Source organism: Peromyscus maniculatus, chromosome 2 (genome assembly GCF_049852395.1).
Source record: "Peromyscus maniculatus bairdii isolate BWxNUB_F1_BW_parent chromosome 2, HU_Pman_BW_mat_3.1, whole genome shotgun sequence".
Classification (NCBI taxonomy): Eukaryota; Metazoa; Chordata; class Mammalia; order Rodentia; family Cricetidae; genus Peromyscus; species Peromyscus maniculatus.
The window spans coordinates 104,524,757-104,549,833 of NC_134853.1; the positions used below are offsets into that span (position 1 = coordinate 104,524,757).

At 38.4% G+C, this 25,077-nt stretch overlaps 1 protein-coding gene across 17 annotated transcripts in view; it reads left to right on the plus strand.

The window, feature by feature from the left end:
• Window positions 1-25,077, plus strand: part of Ccdc171 (coiled-coil domain containing 171) — a 342,210-nt gene that overhangs the window by 132,214 nt on the left and 184,919 nt on the right. For 16 of the 17 annotated variants that reach the window (XM_015994935.3, XM_015994936.3, XM_076564450.1 and 13 more), the window contains 4 exons: window positions 10,225-10,729; window positions 11,544-11,660; window positions 22,421-22,647; window positions 22,931-23,113. In XM_015994935.3, coding sequence (XP_015850421.2) covers window positions 10,225-10,729; window positions 11,544-11,660; window positions 22,421-22,647; window positions 22,931-23,113 — 1,032 coding nt within the window. Of the gene's footprint in view, window positions 1-10,224; window positions 10,730-11,543; window positions 11,661-22,420; window positions 22,648-22,930; window positions 23,114-25,077 lie in introns of those variants that run through there. The other variant, XR_013049178.1, reaches the window with a different exon arrangement.

Here is a 25,077-nt window from a genome sequence, read left to right on the forward strand (position 1 = left end):
TGTTGTAGGAAACTGTAGGAAGGACTTTTCTGAAATGGTAATACCACTTTATGCTCTCACAGAAATAAAACTTTTTTTCTGTTTTGGTGTTTTACTTTTATTATAATAATCTTTCATTACCCCAAAGCAGTGAAGATAATAAGCCCTTATTGTTATTTTCTAGATGTTTCATGGTTTTAGTTTTTATGTCTGTATGGTCAGTCATAATTAACACCTGTGTGATGCCCAGTAGGGGCTCAGGTTCATGTTCTTCCTACATTTGTTGTTCCCATGTAGCAATAAATTTGCTTTACTGTTTCCTTGCTCCACTGTGTAGCCTTGGGAGTTGGTCATGCTTAGGTCACACAGGTGACCGTCTGTGTGGTCATGCCCTTGCCGTAGTGCCGTGCAGCAGTGAAGCGTTGAGCCATCCAGGCCACGCCTTTCACCTAGAAAGACACATCTCTGTCTTCCGTCTTTATGCACATCAGCAGTTAATTCTTTTCCTTCTGGGGCACTGTTCCATTTTGTGACCAGATCATTGTTTTCTTATCTCTGGACACTTGCTAATGGGCCGTTGGGTTCCTTATTTTGTAGCAGTTGTGGTTAAATATTTATGGAAATGTTTTTATGTGATCATAAGGTTTCATTTCTCTTGTATAAATACCTGGGAGTCTGATGTCTAGGTTATATGCTAAGTGTATATTTAAGAAAACATTAAATTGTTTTCCAAAGCAACTTTATAATCTCTTTTTAAATTCTTCTTAGTAGAGTTGTATTTGATCTGCCTCTGTACATGGCCTTTCATTCTTTTTTCTTTCAAACTTTAGTCATCCTAATTGGCATGTAGTTATATGACATTTAGTTATAAATTAAAATTAAATCAAGTTTAGTGTTCCCTAGTGAGTAATAAAGTCGAGTACTTATTTAAATGCTCATTTGTCATTTATATATTTTCTCTGGTGAATTATCTGTTCATTTTTTTTGTTATTGTTTGTTCATGTGATACAGGTCTTGCTGTGTAGCTATGGCTGGCTTTGAACTCATGGCAGTTTTCTTATCTCAGGATTGCAGGCATGTGCTACCACAACAGGCAGATAGAGCAGCGAAATTGCTCAAATAGGAACAAACAATTCCACCTGCTTTCCCCTCCCCCCTTTCCCCTCTTCTCCCCTTTCTCTCCCCTCTCCTCCCTCCCCTCTTTTCTCTCCTCCTCTTCCTAACCCTTTGCATCCCCTCCCCTTTTTCCTTTCTCCCCCCTTCCCTCTTTGGCTCTGTGTGTCTGTCTGTCTGTCTCTGTCTCTCTCCTCCCGTGTGTGTGTGTGTGTGTGTGTGTATGTGTGTGTGTGTGTGTGTGTTTTACTGAAGCCAGGAACTTGCACATGGTAGGAAGCACTTTTACTACTCAGCTGTATCCCCAGCCCTGTGCACGTCATCTTTTGTCTAGTATGTACGTATGTATGTATGTACGTACGTATGTATGTATGTATGTACGTATGTATGTATGTATGTACATACGTACGTATGTATTTACACAGGTCTCATTATGCAGCCCTGGCTGTCCTGGATCTCACTCTGTAGACCAGACTGGCCTCCAACTCACAGAGATCCTCTGCTGCTGCCTCCCGAGTGCTGAGATGTTGAGTCACATACTTGACTTGGGTTCTTTGCTTAGCCTGGGTTTTCGAGACTTAGCGCACATTTTAAATTGTCATTTGTTAGCTACACTGTTTACAGATGTTTTCTTCTGTCTCATTACAGAAGAAGCATTTTAATTTTTTTCATAGTGTTAGATATTGAACGCAGGTCTTACACATTCCAGCCAAGTGCAAGTCTACCAGTTGAGCTATATTTGTATTCGATAAAGTTCCTATTTTCAATTTTTTGTCTTATAGATTGTTTTTGGTGTTATGAATAAAAATTCTCAAAGTGCATAATCAGGATTTTCTCTTAGTTTTTCCTTTCAGTCATTTTACCTTCTAAGTTTTGTAAGTAGGTCTATGTAAAATTTGAGCTAGAAGTGTGAGGTATGTAAAATTTTTGTAGAAGTGTGAGGTATGGGTTGAGGTTGGCTTTTTTTTTGCATATAGTTGTTCAGTTGAAAAGACAATACTTTCTCTCTCTCTCTCTCTCTCTCTCTCTCTCTCTCTCTCTCTTTCCCTCTTTCTCCATCTCTTGACAGTTCTTGCAATGAGCCACTGGAATTTCCTGTGAAGACCAGGCTGGTTTGAACTCGCAGAAATCCTCTTGCCTCTGCCTCCCAAGCCAGGCTACCTTATGTGGCCAATAAAGAATGCACTTTCTGTATGGAATTGCTTTTGTGCCTTTGCAAGGTTCAGATTACTATATTCATATATTCTGTACTTTATTTTACTCACTTCTGGTTTCCAATGCTACACTAATTTAATTCCAATAGCTAGCAGTTTCTTAAACACACTTATTTTATTCCATATGTGTAGGATGGCGTAGAAAATCACAAACATTTATTCATTTGGTGTGTGTGTGTATTGTCCACAGTGCAAACATTGAAGTCAGAGGACAAATTGCAAGAGTTGGTTCTCTCTTTCTACTGTGTGAGTCTCAGGGATTGTACTCGAGGTGTCAGGCTTGATGACCCCCCCCCCCCCCCACTGAGCCATCTCACAGGCTTGCAGTTTACTTTTGGAAGTGAGGGCTTATGTCATCATAAATGCTGATAGCAAACAGTCTTTAGGAGAAGTCTTGAATACTTTTTTCTAAAGAATTTGTTACACTCAGGTTTAGTGCATGTGTATGCAAATTAAAACTCTTTATTTCATTATTTATAAAAGTAATTTACTATTATATTTGCATATGTTCTATATTAAGTTTACATTTGCATCTTCATCAAGTATCAAATATAACTGAGTATGCAGGGATAATTCATTTTGGCTTCATATTGAGTTCAGAACTGTTATGATATACATTACCTGATCTGTGAGTTTTATTTTAGAAAATTTTGCTAGCATCAATTCTATGGAGTTGGTTATCATAAAAGCTAAATGTAAATAAGATATTTTTATTTGATATTATGTAATGAGTTTTCCAAGATTATGCTCTTAAGAACATGGGGCATAGTCATTGCCTAGATTGTGGGTGGTAGGGATTGGTGATGTCAGATGGAAATGATCATAGAGGGGATTTGTAGGAAACAAAATACTTAGTTATGGATTTGTTGAATGTTTGCTTTTTATAACTGAGTGGTTAGTAAATAAACAATATTGTAATTCCAATTGCTTTTATTTGAAAGAAATGATAGTGATGCATAAATACTGTTAGATAAATAAAACCTGTAGAGCTGGTTTCAAAAATAAAATGAGTTTTGATATACCAGCATAGCTTTAGTTGTAGGTGATTTATGCTAGCTGAGTGGTAGGAGACTTCTTGAGTTTAAATATATTTGAAGCATCCCAAAATATATCTTAAGTGTCTATTCAGCTAAATACTCTGGGTAAAGTGCATACTCCATTCCATGGAATAACTTTGCTTTGTAATCTTAGTGTTTATGGTCTTTTTTTCTTTTTATCTGAAAATAATTAAATTAGTGGACCAAGAATGTCCATTCTGGAAGTAAAGATTTTTCATTCTCAGTTTCATTCTCATCAGGGTAACACTTGATGCAATGTTTATTTCAGAGTTGAGCTTTGACATTTCTGTACACTCATGTGGCTTTAAAATGGAGAAGGAAGTAGGGTGGGTGAGCTGGCTCAGTGGGTAAAAATGCATGCCTGCTGCTAAGCCTGATAACTTGAGTTGGATCCTCATGACCCTTTTGATCTCTATGATTTGTATTGCATTAGAAATGAAAGCATAAACTTAAGCATATTTCATTTTCGGCACATGTGTTTGACATGCTAAATTTATGGAATGACAATAGTATGGGGGTTCATGTATGTACATGCACACATATCGGATGTATTTGATACAGAAGATTCAACTGCTAGATCAAACAGTGATTCTGGTTAGCTTGTTGAATAACGACCAAACTGTCATTGAAAGTGACTGTGCCATTTTATCCCCATCATCCTTGTATGAGAGATCAGTCTACACAAAATATGCTTTGTTTAAAAAGAGATGCATTTGTATCATATGTTTGCGTTTGTCATTTTTCTTTCAATATTGTCATTGCAAGGTAAGTAACTTGCACAAGCTGTTCTGACTGAAGTTCTTAGTGTCTGAAACCCGCTTGTGGTTTGCACTATCATAAGGAACAGCATAACGTGATTAAGACCGCTCTGCTTCCTGGGCTTCTGGGCCAGCATTTCCAGACAGTCCCGAAAGCCCAGGCCTGAGGAAGCACACTCCCACAGGGAAGAAGGTGTCCTTTTTCCAGATTTTGGACAGACTTGAATTATCAGTAAGGAAAGGCAAAGTAGTCAAGTTACATAATAGTTTTGTTATGCTAAAGATGTTTGGGTAAAAGATATGCATCCTGTATTTTGAGTTATTAAAAGTTCAAGATAAGAATAGTTTTCTGGAAGAATTTGAGATTATTATTGTTATTATTTTTTTTTAAACTAAACACCCTAAGGTAGGGTAGGTTATTTCAGTATGAGGAATGCTTTTGCCCCATATGAAATTGATGTGTGTTATGTTTGTTTTTAAAATATTGGCCTTTAATATCCTTGGGTGGAGAACAGTGGTTTTTTTTAAGGGCAGATTTGCTATACAGCTGATTCTAGCCTGACTATCAAACAGGCTTTGTTCTTCAAGAGAACTTCATAGTAAATAATGTATATCTCTGAGAGTCCCTGTGGAAAGTCAGAATCGATTTAAACCAGAATTTTGACTTGTAAGTTCTCAAATATATGTGGAAATTACCTTGTTTTTACTAGATTTTCCTTCCCTGTTCTTTACATTGTAAAGCTTTTTTCATCAATTAGGCTTTTATTCAGTTGCTGTCCTGGACAAAACTCTGTGCTAAGCCCAGGGCTGTTTTTATAAAGAGTTGCTTAATTCCCTCCCTCAGTATTTGTTGGATAGCTGCAGGCGATAGAGCACTGTGACAGACTACTGCATGGTAATTCTTGTCCTCCAGGAACAATCAGTCCCAAGTGTTCCGGACGGAGGAGATGTGGACACATGGAGTCGGTAGGTAACAGTGTGGCGATTGAATGCCTAAGTGCTCTGTAAGTTCAGAGAAGTCTCCATCACTGTGAATGGGAATGATAGGAACACATGTGAGAATAGACAGCTGAAATGGGCCGTGAAGATGTTCTGATGGTGTGAGGGGAGACGGAAGGGAGCTAGAGAACATTTGAAACGGTGACGCGAAGCAGTCAGGTTAATGTGAAGAAACGAGCCAAGCTCTCCATTTTCACTAGCTGGAGGACAGCCTCCCAGGGGAAGCCTTGTGACTTGAGGGGAAGTCTAGAACACTTCAGATGGGAAGGCTCTGTAGTAAGACAGGTGGATCCAGTCGAAGGACTTGGGTTTCGTTTCATTATTTATGAAATGAACCTATCTCAGCTGTGCACTTGTGTGCTATGCAGGAGTTTGAGATTTGTCTGTGCTAAGATGAACTATGTTGTTTTTATTATTATTTTTTAAAACTTTTTAGCTATTTTGTTGGCATACAAATTTTTGTAACTTTCTCTCTTTCTTCCTTTCCTTCCTTTTTTCTTTTCTTTTCTTTTTCTTTTATTTTTTAAGACATGGTTTCTCTGTGTAGTCCTGCCTGTCCTAGAACTCACTCTGTAGACCAGGCTGGCCTTGAACTCAAGAGATCCGCCTGCCTCTGCCTCCTGAGTGCTGGGATTAAGGCATGTGTCACCACCAAGGTAGCATTTTCATATATATATATGTATGTCATTATATTTTGTTCTTGTTCATTCCCTGAATCTTTTCTTTAATAAGCCTGCCTAATTTTTAGCTCTTTAACAATCTAGTTGATTCATGCCAGTGGCAATAATGTTTTATATATTTGAAATAAATAATAAAATTAGCAAGTGATATCTTTTCCCAGATTTTCTTTTTTGCTGGCGACGCATTAAAAGCCTGAGATACAGGGCTCACTTTGCTTCTCCTCGTGTGGCCGTTGCTGGGCAGCCTCTTTATCCTCATACACCGTCTCAGTTTTTCCCCTCCTTTTGCTTTGCCTTGAACAGATAGGCCTGACTCGTGGTGAGAGTCTAGAGTTAATCTTCTGACCACGTGCCATGCCACTCTATCATGACATAGCAGTTTTTGTTAATGTTTCTTATTCTCACGTTCGTTCACGCAGTGTGGTAATATTCTGGGATTTTATGTCTTCTTGCAGCTTTCCTGGTGGAGTTAGATTCCTTACCTTACCACACAAGTCTCTCACCGTGTTCTCTTAACTGCTCGGATCCCATCATTTCCCTTTTTCTAGGCATTTTGAATTATTTGTTCTCTCATAGAGCCTGGTGTCTTACTTTCTGGCTCCTATTTTTCCAAATACCCACTTTTCTGATTCATCTGGCTATACTCAAGAGTGCCACTCTCTCTTTTCTTAGAGATTGCGTCCCATATGAGGATATGTACCCGGAAGCAGTCCCCTTGGGCATTGCTGCTCAGATGTTCTTGTATGTTTTAAGTAGCCCTCCCTCCTGGGCCACTGCCTACTTTGCTAATGGTATTTGTGTGGAGCCACGGGCCATAGTTCAGTTACACTGGTAGAATAATGCTGCCACAGATTGACCCTCAGTGGAGATGTAGGTGGGGCAAGATACAACATCTTTATTTCCTCATTCCTTCATTGCTTACCATTTCTACCACAGGCATGAGTGGACCGGGCCTTAGAAGAGGAAGCTGGGAGTAAATAAAAATAGTTGGCATGTGCTACAGAAGGAGAGAAAACTGTTTCTTTCCCCGCTTCTAGTGCTAGTACATGGTTAGTGCTTATTTCTTTATTTGACAGTTTCATAATTTGTACAACACGCTTGGTCATTTTTCTCTCCCCATTGCACTAGTCCATTTCCCTCCCTCTCCTGCTAAACTGCCTGCCTCTCTATCCTTCCTTCCTTCCTTCCTTCCTTCCTTCCTTCCTTCCTTCCTTCCTTCCTTCCTTCCTTCCTTCCCTCCCTCCCTCCCTCCCTCCCTCCCTCCCTCCCTCCCTCCCTCCCTTCCCCCTCCTTCTTCCTTTCTTTTTTTCTTATGACTTAATATCTGTAAATGGAAGTTGCTTGTTATTTACTGGAGCAACAATTCTAGAGAAAACGACTCCCCTCCCACCAGCATCCATTAACTGCCAATCGCTCCTCAGGTGGTGGTGGGGCCTCCTGAGCGACTCCCCTGTTGCTGATGGAATTTTGACCTTGTGTAGTTCTTGTGCTGGAAGCCATAGCTCCTGGGAGTCCATGAGTGCAGTAGCCATGCCATCCATGGTAAGAAGACAGTGTTTCATAGCATCCTTCCACATCCCCTGGCTCTTCCATTTTTCTACTCCTTTTTCTGTAATAGTCCTCAAGCTTTGGAGGGGGACGTTATAGAAACAATGTCTTGTTTAATGATAAACACTCAACGGTCAGTCTCAGCACTTTTGTCAGTTGTGAGTCTGTGCATTAATTAACTGTTGTCCACAGCAAACACAATATTCCTAACTGAGACTGATGACGCATGAATCCAGGGGTATAAACATGAATATTGGGAAGGCGTTTGACAACATGTCCATTTACCAAAACAGCAGTAGTAGCTGTTCCCATACCTCACCCCCACCCCCCAGGGCCCATGACCTCCAGCCATGGGCTTTTGACCATATTTGCAGTATTGGGCAGGAATTCCCTTCAGTAGACTGAGGTGTCAAATCTCAGGAAGTGGTTGGTTGGTTACCCCTACAACAGTCTTGTAACTATTGCACCTGGGGCTCTATCTTGCCTAGCAGTTCCCTCTTACAGCTTGCAGGGTTCACAGCTGGGTGTGACTGTTGGTGTCTTTTCTCTCCCAGCAGCCTGCATAGCACCTCTGGCACCATGAAAGCTAGCCAGCAGGGGGAACCTTCCATTTCAGTTCCTGAAGACACCACAGTCTTCAGGGATAGGGTCACTACTTGCGGTAGGCAATGAAGAACAAAGGTAATAGCTTGTATTCCTGTAGACACCCTTGGAGTCTCCTTCACTGACAACTCATCAGGAAGCAGCCCACATCTGGCACCATGAGCTCTGGAAGCAGCATTGTCCATCTGTACAGGCTGCTGCCTTTTAAACTTTTTAGACGTTAGCTTGTAACGTTTTTAGACGTTAGTTTTCACATGACCTTTTCATGCATCCTTAGTTTTTTTTTTTGCTGACGATCCCTCTATACCCTTCGCTCTCCTGTCCCTTAAACCCTATCCCTGCTCAAATTATCCTGCCTCCAATATTGCCCACCTCTACCGTCCTGTCGCATGCCTTCTACTGTCCCCAACATTCAACTCTAAAAATCCTAAAGTAAGATCTGCCTATGAGAGAGACTCTGTGGTATTGGTCTTTCTGGGCTTTGGTTACCTCACTTGATAGACAATTTCCAGTTCCATTCGATAGAAAATCCATTTCTAAAATTCAATTTTCCCTTTCCTGAAGGGAAGGCACACGATAAATCAAATCTTTCAATCAGTGACTTCTTTTATGCCTGCCTTTCCCCTTCACCCGCTTGCCTGTGCCTCTGAGTGTCTCCTTCCACTCTCGGTCTTTGGAAAACTATCTCCTAGGATTTATTTTCCTCGGTTGTCATGTCTGCTAGCTTGAAATCATTGTGCTGTTGCCTACCAGCACTGCCCATGATAGCCTTTGACACCACATCTTGCACTGTGGCCGAGCGTTTGCATGACTTGCCTTAGATGTTGATGTCTTTTGAGGCTCTCCTGCCAACGTGAATTTTACAAGTGCCTTTTGTTCTTCTGGGTGTTCACTGGGCAACTCTTGAATAAGACATCATATACCTCTCCCAAAGATCAACTTTAAATTTTTCACATAGTACAGTTTAAACCAGTAGTACAAAGAGAAACAGTTCCTTTAATGTCCCGAAGGAGTCTCATTATGAAGACAGAACTTGACTTTACCATACCGATACTGAGGATAATATTTCTCTGTTTCTAAATGACTATCGTACTAGAATTGAACTCCCTTAGTTTTCTATTTGAGAGAAAGAGGTTCATGGCTATGTCATGAAGGTTCACTTTGAAAATAAAATCTAACTGCAGCTGTTAAATCATGGTTGTTTGCAAGGTTAGATTAAATTATTAAAGGGTTGCTATTGTCTAGCCTCCTTATTAATGGTGTAGGTTTAATTTTTTTCTTTTGCATAACTCATACCCCTTTTCCCTTTAATTGTCATATCCCTCCAAAAGCTTGTCAGCATCATTTCATCAAGTGCCCTTTGGTGCTCTGACAACCTGGCATGTATCTACTGTAGCATTGCACCATAATGATGATTGACCTCTCTGTTTTCATAGCATATTGAACTCTGAGTTGTTTCTAATATTTACTGAAAGATAAGTGAATAGTGAAGCGGAATCTATCAGTTTAAAACCATTTCTCCTTTACCTCCACAAACCATAATGACTGCATATAAGATCTCGTAGATAGACAGTTTATTTCTAGTTACTAAAATGTGGTTCTTCCAGCTAATGTTCAGTTTTGGGTTCAAGTTCAAATTTGAATTCTAAGGATGTTAATTAGGGAAAGAGGATGAGAGAGCTGCTGAGGCCCAGCTCACTACGTCCTCTCCTCCTGCTCTGGAGCTGCTGTATGCTGCTCTGCTTGGGAGGTTAGGAGCTGAAACAAGAGGTTGTGTTCAGCATCAGTCTCTTGTAGTCAGAAACGGCAGACTGTTGATCGACTGCTGCTTCTCCCATCACTAATTTAACTCTGTTTGTTTTGGCAACAGTAGTATCTTTTACTATACCCCCCCCCCCCAAAGTTTCCAGTGTAGTTTCTATTTAAGAGGAAATAATAGTTATTGAGGAATGGAAAGGAGAAATTAGGCCCAGAAAGCATATTTCCCTTTCTACATATGTGTATTCATAGGCAAGTACATGGGAATTCATGAAATGCTAGCAAATTTATGTGTCATGGTTTATGTGAAGCTTCTGTGTAAGAGATTTTCAAAGACAATGTGCACATTCAGATCTAAGCTGTCTGGTCCACTGCTGCCCAGTTGGATATTTTATAACAGATTTTTTGAAGGGAACTAGTAGTTTAAACCAAAGTATATTTCTTTGTATTAACAAAAATTAGTAAAATGCTTCTTTGTTCCAAGATTATATATATTATTTGACTTCTTTAATAGAAATTTCAAGAAATTGCAGAGAAGAACATGGAAAAATTGAACCGTATTGAGAACTCACATGAACAACTGGTTCGTGAGAATTCACATTTCAAAACTGCATTGGCCAAGACTCAGAGGGAACAGACGTGCTTGCTGGCGGCATGTGCGCTGATGGCTGGAGCATTGTATCCCCTCTACAGCAGGTCATGTGCCTTATCCACACAGAGAGACTTCCTCCAGGAGCAAGTCAACAGCTTGGAATTGTTCAAACTGGAAATTAGAACTCTAGCCCAGGCATTGGCAGCAGTAGATGAGAAGAAACAAGAAGAAGCCAAACCAAAGAAAAAATCGTTCAAAGGACTGATTCGTGTGTTCCGGAAAGGTGCGATTGCCATTTTGGCAGCAAACAGACTCAAGATCTTGGGCCAATCCTGTGCTTCTCTTTTTACCTGGATGGAAAGCTGTAAAGAAGGCATAGGCGTGCTGGTGTGTACGGGAGAGCCCAAAGACAAGCGCAAATTTCCAAGTAAGATAAACTGTGCTTTAAAAAATCTGAGTTAGATGTAAGTGAAGTACAATGTGTGTGTGGTTGGCTGTTATACCAGACCTTCAAAGAATTATGTAGTACGTCAAATCATGTAACAAAGTCCAGTTTATCTTCAGATGTATGTGTGTACAAATGCTTATTTTTATAAAAATTAGCCTTGCTTTTTTGTAAATTGATATTAAGAAGCAAACATGTATAATTTCAGTATTGTGTAGCTTTATTATGTTTGAATCATCTTTTTTTTTAACAGTATAGTGGAGAGTTTATACATCAGTTTTTCAAATTGTGACAATCCAAAACAGACACTTAAAAATGATCAGAATAAGTTATCCATGCTTTCCGTATAAAATCAGAATAAAATGATGAGAGTTAAAAATACCTTGAAGAGTTGTTTAAAAATGAGGCAAATATAAGTTTCCAGCTGACATTTCTTTTGTATGTTTTACTATTTTTGAGGAAGCGGTAGATTTAGATGTTAACTTTTTAAAATTCATGCCTGGGGATGAAGCCTAAGGCTAACTTGCAGGAAACAAGTGCTCTGCCATTGCACTCTCAACCCTGATGCAGCTGCTAAGAATCAGGCTGTTGTCATACAACCCAAACGAAAGGAGACGCCTGTCCTTTCTGATGCTTGTTCGTTAGTGTTAGGTTAGTCAGATGCAACTAGATTCTCTGTACGAGGGAGCCGTAGGCATACAGTCTGATTTCCTTAAGCACCGGAACACTGCTAGGAAATTTAAATGGCATTTTAATAACTTACAGCATTTCATAATGGGTACTTACGTTTCTGCAGAGCATCAGAGGGAGCAGTTACGTTGTTTACAAGCACTCACTTGGTTTACCAGTTCTGACCTTCTTGCTGGGATTGTCAGTTCTATGGTCGAGCTGCAAGACGTCATTAGTAAAACAGGTATGATCACTTTTGATGTCTGTGCAACGTACACTTAAAAACAAATGCCTAGAAATTCCTTATGGTACAAATTTTAATCAGTTGTCTTGGAGGAAAATACATCTGTTTTTTATTTAGCCACAGAGAGATTGTTAAATTGGTATTTAATGACACAGTAAATGAAAGTAAATTTTGATGACAAACTTTGTCTTTATTTATAAAGGAAATTTTTGGCCGAAGTATCTACTCCATTCCCCCCCCCCCTTTGTGATTTGTTTTTCCTATGAAAAGCAAACCATTAGTTTTCTTTTATTTTTTTTTTTAATTTAAAAATTTTAAATGTGTGTGGATGTTTTGCCTCCGTGTATATATCTATGCACTAGGTGTGTTCCTGGTGCAAGGAGGGCCCAGAACAGGGTGTTGGATCCTCTGGAGTACAGACAGTCGTGAGCCACCATGTGAATGCTGGGAATCGATCCAGGTTCCTTGGAAAGAGCAGCCAGTACTCTTAACCTCTTAGCCATGTTGTCAGCCCAGAGTTTCCTCTTTTTTTTTTTGGAGACAGGGTTTCTCTGGGTAGCTTTGTGCCTTTCCTGGAACTCACTTGGTAGCCCAGGCTGGTCTCGAACTCACAGAGATCCGCCTGCCTCTGCTTCCCGAGTGCTGGGATTAAAGGCATGTGCCACCACCACCTGGCGACCTCTTTTTAAAGTAATGGAGATCCTGTTACTTGGTTTTGGTCTTCTGGCAATCAGTTTCAGAAGCTTGAGCAATAATAGCTGAGCCCGTGGGAAATGTCACATCTCATTTGGTGATATATGCAGTTTTAAAATCTGTTTGTTTTCCCTGACTCAGGTTGTGTTTATTTATGTGCATGTATGTGTTAGGAACGTATGATGATGACTGTTATTTTCTGAGTCTTAAGAAATGTTGCCATGCTTTGGGTGAGCTGTATCGTAGACCAGTCATAGTCACTATGATGGATTAGCAGTAACATTAGATCTGACCTGATAAGACTTCCCTGTTTAGGGAAGTCTAAGCACAGAGGGATGATAATGTGAGATATAATTTAAATTTTAAAGAGAAGTCATTTCATTAAATGAGAATCATTTCATTAAAATTTCAGGGATCTAAACCTAGGCTCCTCTCTCAGGAAGCTTATGATTCTCAGATTATTTTTAAGTGTGGCCACTGATGTTGGTAGTCCATGAGCATATTTAATATATTAGCCAAATAGTAACATGCTGGGTTTGAAGTAGAAATAAAATTAAAATTTTAATTATTTAAAAAGATTAAATTAAGACATAAATAAATATTACACACATATATAATTTTAGATAAATAGAAAATAATAAGATTCCTTCAGGCTGTTTCAAATAAAATTAAATTAAGAATTTTGGTTTTATGGATTCAAAGCAAAAATGTAAGTTTTTGAAAGAACATAATAATAGTGCTTGGATTCAGTGTAATAAATAGATGTGATAGCCACATTATTTTAAAATTATTTTTTAAAAGTTATTCAGTGAGTTTCACTATGGCAGTTTCATGCGTGTGTGAGTTACACTTTGTTATTATCCCCTCTCGCTGTCTTTCCTAGCCTTTCCCACACCCTGTCTTATTGGCCCCCTCTTCTCAAATCCATATATAAGAGAAAAACATAGTATTTTCATTTCCTGTAACTATTGTGATTTCATTTCTCTTTGCAGTTAAAAATAATTCCATTTTGTGTGTGTTCCACATTTTCTTTTTCTAGTCATCTGTTGATGGCTATCCAAGCTTGTTTAAATTCTTACCTATAGTGAACAGTAGCAGGAACATGGATGTGTAAGTACCTCTGTGGTATCGCTCTGTCACTCAGCAGTCCTATTTTTAGTTTGCTGAGAACCGCCACACTGAATTCCATAGTGATTGAATCAATTTCTAGTCCCCAAAACATGTAAGGCTCCTCTTTGCCTGTGTCCTCTCTAGGATTTGTGGTAATCTGCCTTCTTAAAGATAGCTCCTGTGCTCTGGCTGAGATGGACTCTCAAATTGGTTTTAATTCACATTCCCTTGATGGCATGTGAATACATGTGAAAGACAATGAATACATTTTCTAGTACTTACATTTGTATTTCTACGTTCAAGAACTGTCTATTCAGATCATCAATGCATTTATTGACTAGATGCTTTTTTGGTGGTTAATTTTACAGATCTTCATAATTCTAGATGTTAACTCACTATCTCTTTATAATTGACACACACCAATTCTATGAGCTGTCTACTCTGGTGATTGTTTTCTTTGCTGAGCAGCAGCTTTTTATTTGTAAGTAATCCAATTGATTACTTCTTAAAATTATTTCTTTTGCCACTGAAATACTTTTCAGAAAACCTTTCCTTTTGTTTAGATCTTGGAGTGCTTTTGTCAATATTTCCCTCTACTAGTTTCTAAGCTTCAGGTCTTACATTAAAATTTTGATGCATATTTTTTTGTGCAAGATAAAAGATATGAATCTAGTTTAATTTTCCACATGTGGAAATTCACTTTTGAATTGAAGTTATTCAAATTGAAGAGGCTGTGTTCTCTCCAATGTATGTTTTTGAAATATTGTAAAAAGTCAGGTGGCTAGGCCTACGTGGGTTTGTATCTGGGTCTTCTGTTCCCTTGGTTTGTATGTCTGTTTCTATGTCTGTAGACAACTCTTAAAAGGTCTTATTAATAAAAAACCCAGAGCCAGATATCAGGGTTAAAACCTGAGAGATCAGAGGAATAGGAAAAGCCATAGCTAACCTCACTTCACCAATTCCACAGCTTCCAAAGAGACCAACGTCTTGTATACCCACACTTATATGCCTTTCTGTTCTGCCAACTCATTTCCTCTCTCTGCCCACCTATATCACTTCCTCTTCCAGCCCAGCTCTGTCACTTCCTGTCTGTCTGTATAGACCTCCAGACCTTTATGGTTAACTAGTGCTAGAATTTAAGATGTGTGCCACCATGCCTGGCTCTGTTCCCAGTGTGGCTTTGAACTCACAGAGATCCAGACGGATCTGTGCCTCCTGAGTGATAGGATTAAAGCTGTGTGCTACCACTGCCTGACGTCTATGTTTACTATAGTGGCTGGCTTTTTCCTGTGATTCTCAGATAAACTTTACTGGGGGACAAAGATATCACCACACTTTATCAGCACCATGCTGCTTTGTTACTGGATCTCCCTAGTGCAGTAAGGATTAGGTATTGCGTTGTCTCCAGTATTGCCTTTTCTGTGTAGGAGTGTTTTGGCTATTCTTGGTCTTCTGTGTTTCCATATAAAATCTGAAATTGTGTGTTATAGTATATAACTTGACATTTGGTGCATTCTGCTTCCTGGCTTGCATGGCGTAAGCTGCTTTGCCCCACCAGGCCCTCCTTGCTATGATGCAGTGACACTTCTGAACCTGAGATAAGCAAACCTCCCTTCGCTTTAGTTGTTTCTGTCAGGTGTTCTCCTTATAGAGACAGGAAAGCTAGTGCAGGATAACAGAAGAATTTCTCCAAACGTAATGAGGGATTGACATATTTTTATTCATTTTCAAGTGTATTAAAATAGAAACATCAGATATTTCACTAGAAAAAAGGAAACATTTTCAGACAGCTAAAGGTAAATGGTTTTCATGGAATAATGAGTGTAATAAATGTAATTAAAGTGGTGAAAGCTAATATAGCCATGTTTATAATGAAATGCATATATTTAAGCTTTTGCATTTTAATTTTATCTTATGTGCATAGGTGTTTTGCCTGTGTGTATGTTTGTGCATCATGTGTGTGCAGTGCCTGTGAAAGCCGTAAGAGGGCGTTGGACCCCCTAAGTCTGGAGTTACAGACAGTTGTGATCCCATTAAGGACTTTGGGAATCAAACTTGGGACGTCTGGAAGAGCAGTCAGTGTTTAGTTCTCGGCATCCATGTTGGGCAGCTCACAGCTCCAGTTCTGGGGGATCCAACGCTGGCTGTTTCTGGTCTCTGTAGGCACTACATTCATGTGCGTACACTCACATGCGGAAATACCTAGTTAAAAAGAAAATAAAGAAATCTTAAACAAAGAATTTACTGAGATAATACCATAGAACATCTTATTTAACACTCACCCTATAAGTGAGATTAAATTATAGTTTTTCCCTTACCACCACTTTTACCATGAAAATAGTGTAAACATTAATAAAAATATACCCACATATCTTTGTACACTTAAGGTACAGATTATCAATTTTATAGTCTAAAATTGGTGGAGTTTACCATAACAGAGGGTGTGTTTTAGATGTAAATAAGACTTCTGATATCAGCCATGTGGTGCTGGAGAAATTATTTATTCTGTGCTATGTGCCTGGTGCTGCAGGCCTGTATTCTCAGTTTGAGAGGAGGTTAAAACAGGATAATCACAAATTCAAAGCTAGCCTTGACTACAGAGTGAGTTCAAGGCCATCCTGGTCTACTTAGCGAGACTTTGAAATAAAAAGTTAAAAAATTCCGTGTTTAAACTCAGTGGCTTCTACTATACATGGGGCCTTAGGGTCAATCCCCAGTATGACAAAAGACACACCCAGAAAAGAAAAGGAAATTGTGTTGGTTTCTTTATGTGTAAAGTAGGGATGGTTGTATCACCTTGCTCATAGAGTACTTTAGCAGACTGAGGAAATTTCTGAAGTACTTGAAATAGTCTTTATCTTCTTTTGGCTTTGCTTAGGAAAATATTTTATTCATGCATTAATAAATCATAGAGAAATGTATAGCAACTTACAGTAAGAATTTATTGGTTTAAAACTTCAAGGCAATTTGCAGGTTAATACAGTTTTAACTCTAGTTTTTAAAGACTTATTTATTGTACGAATGTTTTGTCTGCATGTATGTAGGTACACCACATGTGTGCTGGTGCCTCGGAAGTTAGAGGAAGGCTTTTTGGTCCCCTGGTGTTAGAGTTATGGCGAGCCAGAGTGGGTGCTAGGAACAGAGCCCAGGTCCTCTGCAGGAGCAGCAAGTACTGTTCACTGCCGAGTCGTCTCTGCACTGTTTGCACTTTCTAAGATAGTTTGGGGTTGGGGAGAGAGAGGTTCAGTGGGTAAAGCACTTGCCCATGCAAGCCTAGAGACTGGAGTTTGGATCCCCAACACCCATGGAAAGGCTGAGTGGCTATAATGGCCTGCCTGCAGCACCAGGGATTGAGAGGCAAGTTTGCTAGCTAGAGTGGCCAAGCCAGACATCAGCCTCTGACTGCTGCCTGTGTGCATACAGATGCATGCATATAAACATGCAACCGTGGACACATGCCATGTATGTGCGCACACAGAAGTGGAAAGGAGAGGTGGTTTTATTTTAATTACTATGTAAAGATCAAGAGGAAATTTCATTTTTAGATAAAAAATATTGTATATTTGGGGCTGCCACAGTTCTGCTTTCGGTGTAGTTTATGGAAGACCCACTTAAAGCACTGTGATCAAATTGGTTATTTTCTCTCCTCTAAGAAGTAGGAAGTCTAGAGATCTATAAAAATTAGAGTATTTCTGCTCTGCCATCCTCATCATCTTCACATTGGTGCTTGCCTGCTCTACAGGACTGTGTTTGCTCAGGAAGGGGGAAGAGAAAGGTAACACATGAAAGCATTCATGTATTGTTGGAAGGAATAACCATGATGAGCTGCTTTGGAACAGAGTTTTGTGGTTTCTTAAAAGGTTAGCATTGAGCTATATTATAAACTAGTAATTCCATTGCTATTTACATATTTAAGAGAAATGAAGACATGTATCTACATAAAAACATGAGCATAAGTGCTCACAGCACTAATAATAGTAAAAAAAATGTGAACACACATTGAACTATCCCCAGCCCATGAGTGGATGGACACACACATTAGGCCACAAGAAAGGAAGCACTTGTATGTGCTGTGACAGGAAGAACCTTGACACCTGAAGTGTGCAGAGTAGCAAAATTGAAAGATAGAAAGGAGATTACTAAAACCACTCAGGAATATTTATTTTAATGCTTATATATTTTCTTACGTGTTCTTCCAGACTCTCCATACTCCCTCTCTCTTCTTTCTCCTCCTTTTTTTTTCAGTGCTGGGATCAAACCCAGGGTCTTGTGCATGTGAGGTAAGCGCTCCACCACTGAGCTACTTCCCCGCTGCCCCTCCCCTTTCAAGATCTTGCTGGAAATGTAAACTCCTGTAAACATCAGGATTGTGTACTGACAGCATCACTGTGACTTCCTTCTGTGCAGACCCAGGAAGTCTGTGCTCATGTATGCCAACATCAAGCAGTACTTCTTAGCACATTAAATAACTGTATTGCTTGTGTTTATTCTTAGGTTAAAGACGATTCAATTAGTGATTATTTTTAAAAGTTAGGCATTTAGAGTGAATTCTGAATTATATATAAGCTATCTTCTAGGAGAGAGAATATGCTCTTGACCGTGTTTGAACATTGACTAAGAATTTGGCATCTGAGTGTGTGCTATTGTATGCTATTTTTATGACTCTGTCCCCTTTCAGACTTAACATTCTCATGTGTAAATTCTGGCAGTGCTGGATAGTTTTATATGAACTTGATACAAGCTAAAGTCATATAAGATAAAGAGACTTTAAGAAAATGTCTCTTTAAAATCAGGCTACAGGCAAGCCTGTAGGTAGGGCATTTTCTTAATTAGTGGTTGATAGGGGAGGGCCCAGACCATTGTAGGTGGTGCCACCCCTGGGCTGATGGTCCTGGGTTCTATAGAAAGCAGGCTGAGCAAGCCATGGGAAGCAAGCCAGTAAGCAGCACCCCTCCATGGCTTCTGCATCAGCTCCTGCCTCCAGGTTCCTGTCCTATGTGAGTTTCTGCCCTCACTGTTTTTGATGATGGACTGTTATATGGAACTGTGAGTGAAATAAACCCTTTCCTTCCCAAGTTGCTTTTGGTCATAGTGTTCATTACAGCAATAATGAACGACAACTAAGACATTGGCTAATAGGAGCTCCTAGCTAATATGTTTGTTAGAGAAAAAAGTAACTTGCTTAGACATATCTTCTGAATATGTAAATGTCCTCTAAATGTCCATTGTTTTATCTCTTTCTTGTATACTGATGTCTTAATGGAACTAACATTACTTTTTATTTTTTCACAAAACTGGAAGTTTAATAATGAGAACGCGAAGTCACATTTTAGAAAGTACTTACAGTGTTTGACCACTACTTTCAGAAACTTTGATGATGTATTCATAAGGCAGTGGGCAGAGACCCCAGTTTTCATGTAGCCTCTATAAATACTGGACAGGTGGCAACCTTTTTGCTTTTGCGATAGTGTTTGCCCACTTGAGATAAATTACCTCTTCTAGATATCCAAATGGTATGCCTGCAAGAGATCATTTACCTCAAACAGGGGAGGATGCTACTTTCGTTGAAGGGCTGAAATATCAATCATTATGGGAATAGAATGTAGGTAGCTGAACGTTTTGGTATGACTGGTCTAAACTAAAAATTTAAAGATAGAAACAAATAAATTTGATTTGATTTCTGAATATATCTCTGAATATATCCAAGGATAAATGGACACCAGTAGAATGTCAGTATATTTTATTACACATCTTCTCTATAATTTAAATTTAGTTGTCTTGAAGATAGATGACTCAAACACACCCTTGATAGTTAGTTGTTACTCAACTTACTTCCTATTGAATACTGCATAGTAAACTTTGTAGAAGTCATAGCTAAAAAGGGCCTAACTCAGAAGTGTAGATGTAACCAACCATAGCTCTGACCCCCCGGGCAACTTTATTTATTAACATACAATGAAAATCACATTTTAGTACAAATAAAATACAACCATACAGAAGTCTAATTATGTTCATATCAAGACCAGAGTTTCATATTTGGAAGGTCCAAACACTGAGAAATTGTATTTCTGTTAATAAGAAGTTATTGCTGTATATTAAGAAACTAAGACTTTAGCCAGGCCTGGTTGCACATGCCTATGGTACCAGTAGCTGTGAAACAAAAGCAAGAGGATGATTCCAGGGCAAGCCTGGCCTACATAGTGAGTTCTGGTTCAGCCTGGACTACATTGGGAGACCTTATTTAAGAGAAAATGTTAAGTTAGCAATGTTACTGGTGTTATTAACATTACTTATTGTTGATGCTTTTGTGTACTTTATTGTTAATTCACTCTTACTTTTGCTTAAAGGTTTCGCACGCTTTCTGAGCAGAAAAGCTCCATTTTAATTAGAAAACACAGTGTAGACTTCTACTTTTTATACAGTGCTTGTATTTTTGGTAGCAATAGATTTCTGTAATGCTATCTAAAGACTTCTAGTTTTAGAAGCATCACGGACATGTCATTCATGTCTGTATTTTGTTATGACAAATAAAGGTCAAGCTGCTGCACTTGCTGCAGCTGAAGGACAGGACTCCTGCAGGAGCCCCTGTCTCCTCCCGGAGTCCTGCAACCTTCAGGGTTAGAATTGCTAGGCCAATTGGCTGTTTAGGAATTTGTTTTGAAGATTTGTTTGTGGATGTGAAAGTGTGCCTATTCTATTGTGGAAAGTAATTGTGTAACCTGTGATCTGCTTCTTATAAAGGTCACATTCTCTAAGTTGGCAAAATGATTAGTAAATTCTTTTAACATAAAGAAAAATTGTTTTTAACAGGTATAAATTTTAAAATAGTTGGGACAAGTAAACAGGAGAGTTTCTAGTGACTTTTGTTCTCTGTCATGCAAATAAATATGTAATTCTGGCGGTACAGTATCCTTTCCTTTTTTATTATAAAATTGTATTTCGTATGATAAAATGTGGGCTCTATTATAAAAATGCTTCTTAAAACATCAATTATTTAGTGCTCTGACTATAGTTCATGATGGTCAAAACTCAGGGACTTGGAATGTGTCTTTTCCTAACTTCTTAAAAATTCAGAAGAATGCCTTGTGGAATTGTATTGTCATCTAATTTTCTGTTTCCTAGGGGTTGGTTTCTACCAAACACATTTCAGTGATACAGTAAAAACAAACCAACCAACCACTATGTATTATAATTTAATTGTAGTTGAATTTTTATTTTAAAGCTCTTTTTATTGAAAGTGCCATTACTTTTGTATTACTTAAAAATCTGATTTAATATCAGATTTTATATCTGCTTAAAAAGTATTTTTTGATATAACATGAAAGTGAATATTATTTTTTCTTGGTATTTTTGGATGCATTGTTGAATTCAGTATTGTTGCAGCTGCTATGGAAGTAAAATGGAATGTATTAATCCAACAAATATGTAAAAATATCCATATATGCTGGCCTGGCGTAGTGAAGATGGGACAGTTGGAAATGAAAGGGGACAATTAAAAATACAGTGCAACTGCAGACACAGAGAATATGTGTATTTGATGATGAAATGATGTATCATATTGAATATTAGGAGAAAATTAAATTTTCCTGTTCATTCATTGTGCAGTGAATTATTTAATATATTTTGTTTTTAGTTATTTAACTTAAGTGTTCTACTTTATGTGTTGAATGCCATCTAATTGTGCTAGTAAATTTTTTGTCATTCATTACTTACTAAATGACTCATTATTAACAAAAGAATTATGTATTTTAATTAAACTTTGTATGACTTTGTCCATGACATTCTTTGAGAATATGTTTATAATAAGTATCATATAGAATGAAAATATATTACATTGTATTCTCAAAAGTCAATGCACTAACAATTAATAGAATAAAATTTATATGCACTGTAATATATACAAAAATTTATGTATGCTCTGAAGCAGTGTGATTTTCAAATTTTGACTGTTACGTAGCATATAAAGTTTGTCCTTCCATTTATACACTGAGGAATAGAAGAAATAGAATACAGTTCAAGTTTTAGAATACAGAGTATCCGTAAGGTAGAATGCAGAGTTTTGGTGAGGCCGTTCTTAATGCTGTGGGAAACCTTGATTGCCCTTGGTCATTGTTGCTCTTTCGTTTTGAACTGTATATAATCCCACAATTAACACAGTACAATCTGATTTGGTAACATTGCCCTTCTGATAGAAAAGCAAAATTTAAATTAACTCCAGTAGTAGAGACTCTTGAAACGTAGAATGTACATGACTAGATTTGGATTTGAAGACTCTCTCAGTGCTGGTCATTTCACATGGATAGCATCATAAGATAAGTAAGGACAGATTAAGACCTGGTTAGAATAGGGAAAATGAAATTACATAACCTTCATGAAGGCAAAAATAAGCCTATTAACCCTATCTGGAATATCAGTTAGTAGGAAGAGCAGTGACGGTTTTGTTTATCATCATTAAGCAGAGTTATTAATTACAGACCTAATGATCTGGTAGTAATCAGGTTGTGTAGCATAAACAAGGACCCTCAAGTCATTCGACACAGGATGATTACTGAAATCCCACAGGGAAATAAGTAATTATAGTTGTAGAATTTTAACTCTTCTGAACAAAGAAAATTGTGTTTTCTTGTCTGAGAATTTAAGTATTATGGCCCCATTTGATAAGTGGTCATAATTATGATTAGAAACCAAATTTCTATGCAGTTTTAGAGCAGGAAAGGGAAGGTGGCTTTCTGAGTGATGTTCCATGTGAAGGTCAGACTGTAGATTGAGGAGGTTTTCTGCAGAAGTACTGTTCAATAGTGAGCCAAGCTTGTGTTCAGCTTTTTACAGGAAAGCTTGGTGGGGACGGGACTGTAAAGGCATGAGGACTATATGACTGAAAAATTCTATTTCGATCAGTAACATTATAAAATTAACATGAGGCAACTCATATCTTGTACTTTTTTTTTCCTTTGAAGATCCAAATTCCAGAATTTGTGGACATTTACTCATAGGTGCAGCCAAGAGTTCTTTTGCAAAACTAATGGATAAAATTAGTTTGGCAATGGAAAGCATACCTCTGCGTAGCAGCCGGAGCATAACATACGTAGAAAAGGATTCCCTGGTTCAGAGGCTGGCCCGTGGACTTCACAAAGTGAACACGCTGGCCCTCAAGTATGGTCTGCGCAGCCATGTGCCCATTATGGTATGTGCTATTTCATTTAGTAGTGACTTTAGGGTTTGTGGGTTAGAATGTGTGTCAGACTTACTTATAGTTTAAATCAATTGCATATGAATCATTTAGTTTCACATAAACTTTTAATAAAATAATTAAAGCTCCTTGAATAAGTTTACTGGGTTTAGAAATAGCTAGTATTATTTTTTGTGTAATGTTTGAGTTAAATTTAATTTAGCCAAACGCTCATTGCTGCTGAGTCGTTAGTAAACCTGTAGCTCATGTTTGGAAATGTCCTCTCATTTAACCACAGAAAAGTACTGCATCATTACAAAAGCAGATATTTGGATTTACACAAAGGCTGCACGCAGCAGAGGTAGAGCGCCGCTCACTGCGCCTCGAGGTCACCGAGTACAAACGGTCCCTGAATGAGATGAAGAAGGAGCTGGACAAGTCCCAGAACCTGCAGATGCAATTAAATGAGTTCAAGCACTCCGTAAGTAGATCTGGCTGAGTAAGCTAGGTTTGGACGCCTCTTTCTGTATCTCTTCCTTAACGGTGAGTGTTTGGTCAGTAGAAATAATCCAGAATCCCTTCAATAGGATTGTTTTGTTTTAAAATTTTCTGGTATTTATCTTTTCCAATTTTATTTTTTATTGAAAATAGATATTTTCATACAATATATGCTGTTTAGTTTCCTTTCTCCCAACTCCTCTTAGATTCTTCCTCTCTCCCCTTCCACCCAATTCTACCTCCTTCTTTCTCTCTTTCATTAGAAAACTGGCCATCTAAAAATTAACAATAAAAACGGACAAACCAGGATAGGACAAAACAAACATACAGAAAAATACCAGCCAAAGAAAAAGTACAAGAAACACATATAGACACAGAGAGACGCATGTTTGCACACACAGGAATCCTATAAAAACACAACACCAGAAACTATAATATACATGCAAAGGACCTGTAAGGTTAACAACAACAACAACAACAGCAACAACAAACCCTCTAAAAATGCCATTGAGTTTGTTTTGTTTTGGCCATTTGCTGCCGGGCATGGAGTCTGCCCTTAAGAGTGGATTATATACCCCGAATTTTTTCATTTTATGTATGTATGTATTATCACTGTGTGTGTGTGTGTGTGTGTGCACGTTTGTACCCCAGCATGAGTGTGGAAGTTAGAAGAAAACTTTTAGAAGTTGGTTCCCTCTTCTACCATGGGTTCTGGGAAGCAGCCTCACACCACCAGGCTTGCATGGCAACAGCTACTTTTACCTGCTAACCTGCCTTGTTTTTCCCGGATTGCCATTTTAAAGCATGTATTTTTATTTTAATTAAAACTTCTTTTTGTCCAACTGATACAAGCATGTGATAAACAAACCTAACAGCCCTAAAAGGTGTATGATGAAATGGGACAGTTAAGTAGACTTGCTTTTGCCTCAGAAAACATCTCTCTTAAAATACCTTCTATTGAGAAGCCTGCTGTTTGTGGAGGAGAGAAAAATCTTCTCTCTTGTATTTTGAATAATTTTTATTATTATACTTTATACACTATTATAATTTGAATACTAGTATTAGATTATTTAGTAATATTTAATATTATATATGCTCATGCTATAAATTTATTCTCAAATTTAATTCAAGCAAAACTTTCTCTTTCTGTGAGTTGCATAATTTCTGGGCCCTGGAGAAACTATTTTTGTGTTATTTGTCAGGAAATTGAGAGATTAAAAAGCTTCATTAAAATGGCAATAGTTTATGTTTTCTACATAATACAGTGAAGTAGACTTTATTCTACCATTCCTAGATTTTTTAAAGAATTCAAATCAGGTTGCGTTATGTTTGTGGTGAGTTACATGAGTCTACTTCAAATCCTCTTTCACAGTGGGGAGCTCTGACTCTTAAGTAACTACATGAAGAGCTAGAATGATGAAGAGTTCTGTGTGTCTCCCAGTTTCCACATGTCCTTCATGGAATGTACCTTTTGTGAATCATTTTTCTCTTTGCACTTCAGGATGACAATGTCAGGTGTCTTGTAACTGTGTCTTACTCACTTAAACGCCTTGAAGAAGGGATAGTCACATGGTCTGGCCTAGATCCCATGCACCTTTAAGGCATGGTGGCCTGTGTAGAGCTGTTGTTAGTTTTCCAGAGCGGTGTCCTGCCCTCCGAGTTGTCACAGTATTGGAAGTCATCTTTTATATCACAGTGTAGTTTCATTAGCGGGTGTTCTCCTAGGAATATCTTGAATTCTTCTCTGTGTCGGGTGAGAAAGCTGAACAAGTCCTCAGTTCAGTGCCGCTGTCTCCTCGCAGTGTGTGTAGGTAGGAAAACAAGGAAGGCAAATTTTGGTACTACCATGGCTGTGGGAAAATAAAACAAGACAGCATGAGAGTGGGAGCCTGGGTAGGAACTGCTGGAGAGAGGATACAGGGCCAGAGAGAGCCGAGGAACGGCACA